The 4,149-nt window shown below is 30.8% G+C and overlaps 1 protein-coding gene across 1 annotated transcript; it reads right to left on the minus strand.

Annotated features, from left to right (window-relative positions):
- Nucleotides 1-3,132: 3,132 nt before the first annotated feature.
- Nucleotides 3,133-3,912, minus strand: LOC131007417 (uncharacterized). Its single transcript, XM_057934466.1, has 2 exons — nucleotides 3,448-3,912; nucleotides 3,133-3,372 (listed from the first exon to the last, which is right to left on the minus strand). Exons 1-2 carry the CDS (start codon nucleotides 3,856-3,858, stop codon nucleotides 3,133-3,135), a joined length of 651 nt encoding a protein of 216 aa, XP_057790449.1. The 5' UTR covers nucleotides 3,859-3,912.
- Nucleotides 3,913-4,149: the final 237 nt, after the last annotated feature.

The following is a 4,149-nucleotide window of genomic DNA, read 5'->3' on the forward strand; positions in this document are numbered from 1 at the left end:
AATGTATCATCAATTGATCAGCGTGTTCTTCAATCCATCTTTTTGAAACTAATTATAATAAGAAACAGAGTTTATGCAACGGAGAAAAGAGTGTATCGATCACAGTAAAATTCAGTAAATATTTATACTTAAGGCAATGAGAACAAATATTATATGGAGTGTGTATTCTCTAAATAACTGTTCACATATTTATACACATGCATAAACAATTAGGTAGGCTATTAAGTAAACTAAATCTGAAACTTTGCAGTTTTTGTGAACTAATTTGGAAGTAATATAGTATGAAAAAAATTCAAACTTTATAAGTATAAAGATCGTAAATTTTTCAGTTTTCCAGAGAGTGAGGCTTACGTTTCGTCTATGATCTGGGAGCAGTCGTGGATACGAATCATTGAACAAAGAATTTGGCCAACAACTTGAGAGATTTTATCCTGTATTATTGTTTAGCTACCAAGATAACTGTAATATATATGTATCATCGGAAATTAATCGACGGCGATTTTGTCGATGAGTTTGAGTAGTTGTGTAATTATTTGGGAAGATGAAGGAGGGACTGTTGGGTGAATAGTATTTAAAATTTTGATTTGATAGGAATTAAATGTCAATTTATATTCTTAGAATTTAAAAAAAAAAAAATAGAACGGATGTACTGATAATTAAAACTTTGACTAATTATACAAGATTATATATATGAATATATTAGTTGTATTGATATTGCGGTTATTATATAATGCAATATCAAAATTTTGAAGTACAAATAAAAAACAAGAGTTACAATATAATAACTAGAATTGTTAAAAAAAATATAGGCCCAATTTATTTTAAAAAAATATAGGCCCAATTTGTATTATATTGTATTAATTGTATTATTTAGTAGAGTATAGAGAAATGGTGATAGAGGTAGATAGAATTACTTATCGTTCTTGATGTGTTAATGTTACGATGATGTTGGGAGAGTGTTGCAGATTTCAACAATTTTTCCATCTATGAAGAAGCAGAAGTTTTGTTTTTTTTTAATGGGAAGTTGGGAGCGAATTGAAGAAGGAGAAAGAGAAGTTTTTTTTTTTTTTTCTTTGTGATTGATTAGATGTGTTTTCATCTTCCACTTTGTATTAATGACTACTAATCATTCTTCCCTTTTTTTTTTAGAACTGTTGATTACACGAAAGTTAATGGGGGTAATGTTCCATTAAAATTTATGTAGAAGTAGTTGCTATTTAATTATGATATTGTCTAATTAAATACTATATAGATTTTGTTTATCAGATAGTACATTTCGTTAATTAATGTTTTTTTCCAAATACAAAAAAAATAAAGTACAAGAATATTTCAAGAAATATGAAAATGGTGGAAAATGTTTGTTTCAGAGTACAGGTTTTATTTGTTCGTTTCATAGTACAAATTTTATTTTTGCATGTAAGTTAGAAAGTATAAAATAGAATGTGTTTTTACCTCTCTTAGTATTTTAATTATTATTCTTATTATATTTGTTATTTCTTTTTTATTCACTTTTTATTTATTTTTGGGCCTGATTTTTTATACTTGGGCTGCTAAAGAAGTTTGGTCTAACAAGTAAACTGTTATATTGTTTTAGCCCATTGTAAATAGCAAATTATTTATTAATAAAGTTGTATAAATCTAAAAGATATACAATTTTTATATAGTAAACAAGAGAATACAAGTATTGTAAAACAAACTATTATAAAATAATCAACAAATTTACTATCACGATATAATCCATGTATACAGAATATATAAGTCTTTTGAAGTAATGATATTTGAATATAATATATCATTAAAACTATTGATCAATATATAACAACAATATATCAAATATTTTGCAAGATAACATACATATAAATTTAAGGTAAACATATGCAGAATGTTAATCCAAGATTTGTAATTTAAATATCTGATATCGCTATCATAATATATGAAACTTTGAGTAAGTAAATAAATAGTTAACATATTTAAGGAACCATATAGTAAAATACAATACTTTAAGCAAGGTATATAATATTGCATCGACAAAAAAGATCATATTTGCAAAAGAGTAACCAAAGTTGTTAGATAAGTTTCTAAACTAACAAGTTTTGTTCAAAATAGACAACAAAATGTTACAAAAATATTAGAATCATGATTGTTTAAGATAAATGAAGATGGAAGTATTAACTTCATTGCAACGTGAGTTGTGCGGATGCCTTTCTTTTAGGGATGTCAATGCAGACCGAAACCCGTGGGCCGACCCGAATAACCCGACAAAATTAGAGGGTTAGGGTTGAAAAATCGCAACCCGAAAAAACCTCCAGCCCGATTAGCCCGCACCCGACTAACCCGGAACCCGATAGGGCTAGCCCAAATATCCGATGGGCTAGCCCGGTGGACTGACGAAATTGTGACTGATGCATCCAGTTACAACTTCTGCTATGTTTAGATCTATGGTATTTGCTTAAATATATATATGTAGCCTCATTAAAAAAATGAAAGTAATTAGTTAGAATATATATATGTGTGTGTGTGTGCGCAATCTCATTAAAAAAAGTTAAATTAATTACGGATTTTTTTGTAGAAATTGATTATTAGTATCTCATTTGTTAGAAATTAATTATTAGTATCTCATTTTAAAGTGATACCAATTTTTTTTTTTTCTGTCAATGAAACGTGCATGGCAAATCCACTAATTATTCAGTAATAATCCAGATTGATTCTAGTGCATTGACACATGTTAAATTTTACTATCTCATTTTAATATAATTCTTTTTATGTAATCTTGAATATCTTATATATTTTGCATTTCATGCTTTGCTATATAATTTATATCTTTAATATCTATGTATATTTTATACATTATACATTAGATCATTAGGAATAATAAAATACAAATGATAATTTTATTTTTACGGTTAGGGTTGAAGATTTACAACCTGAAAAAATCTCTAACTCGATTGCACCCGACTAACCCGGAACCCGATAGGGCTAGCCCGAAAATCCGATGGGCTGTTCCGATTGACATCCCTACTTTCTTTGATGTCATAGCCTGTGAAATAATTTTGTATTAGTTGACGATGTCTTTATATTAAAGCATGTCCTGTCAAATATTCATATGTCAATTTCGAATTGTACCTGTTTTGATCATATCTCTCTAAACAGAATGGTTGTTCTTTGTGCATCAAAGAAAGCTTTGTACCTTGTGCCACGAACTAAATTGCTGCACCGTGTGATTTCTTTCCAGCCTTTGATGAGTTCAACTATTGGAGAGATCGGGCGCCTTATGTGTATTTGTACAGGCAACATTGCCATTGCACCTACGAACTGAACATTCACCTCATTTAAACCAACCAAGTAATTATTGTAGAATGGCCTTGACACTGTCTGCTGTAGTTATAGCAAAATAATATCAAATATATAGTAGAGCAAATAGGAAATTGTAGAATTGTGTCAACTAACCACTTTGTAATATGTGTTCCGGTTGTAGATGAACTCAAATCTTGGGATGTTTGGTGGTTGTGGTGGAAGTGGTGGTTCTGGTGGTGGAGGAAGTGGTGCTGGAGCAACAGGTGGATCAAGTAGTGCCAGAGCAACTGGTGGTGGTGCAACTGGTTCAGCAATTGGTGGAGCAACTGGTGCAGTAAATGGTGGAGCAACTGGTGGAGGAATTGGTGCACCACGGTTGAATCTTCTTGGGTTCTGTTTGGAGTCGCACAATGTCACATGAAATATTTCATGTTCCAAGTCAAGGGTGAAAGTGAGTTCATCTCTGTTATCCAGCCTGAATTCTCTTATCAAGTCTGCAACCCCATTTGTTAATGCCCAAATGGGCATGCTGGTGTTTGCAAAGTGAATTTGTTCAACATTCATTCGTAGGATTATCTAGCCATCCAATCTAAATTCCATTGAATGGTCGAAGAATACTTCCCAGTCTTGATGGAATGGTTGTGGAATCAAGTGCAGAAAATTTAAAGTATTTAATTCTTTGCATTGCAACTCCAAGAACAGAATGTTGGAATTCAATTAATAGTGGTTAAGATTTACCAAGTACTCTTGCATGTACTGTGAACGATAGCCAGTTCTCAAAGGTACTGTAAATTGTGGTCCATCCATTGTATATTGTATTACAAATAATGTATAATAAGTGAGAACATTGTGAAT

This window comes from Salvia miltiorrhiza, chromosome 1 (genome assembly GCF_028751815.1).
Source record: "Salvia miltiorrhiza cultivar Shanhuang (shh) chromosome 1, IMPLAD_Smil_shh, whole genome shotgun sequence".
Taxonomy (NCBI): domain Eukaryota; kingdom Viridiplantae; phylum Streptophyta; class Magnoliopsida; order Lamiales; family Lamiaceae; genus Salvia; species Salvia miltiorrhiza.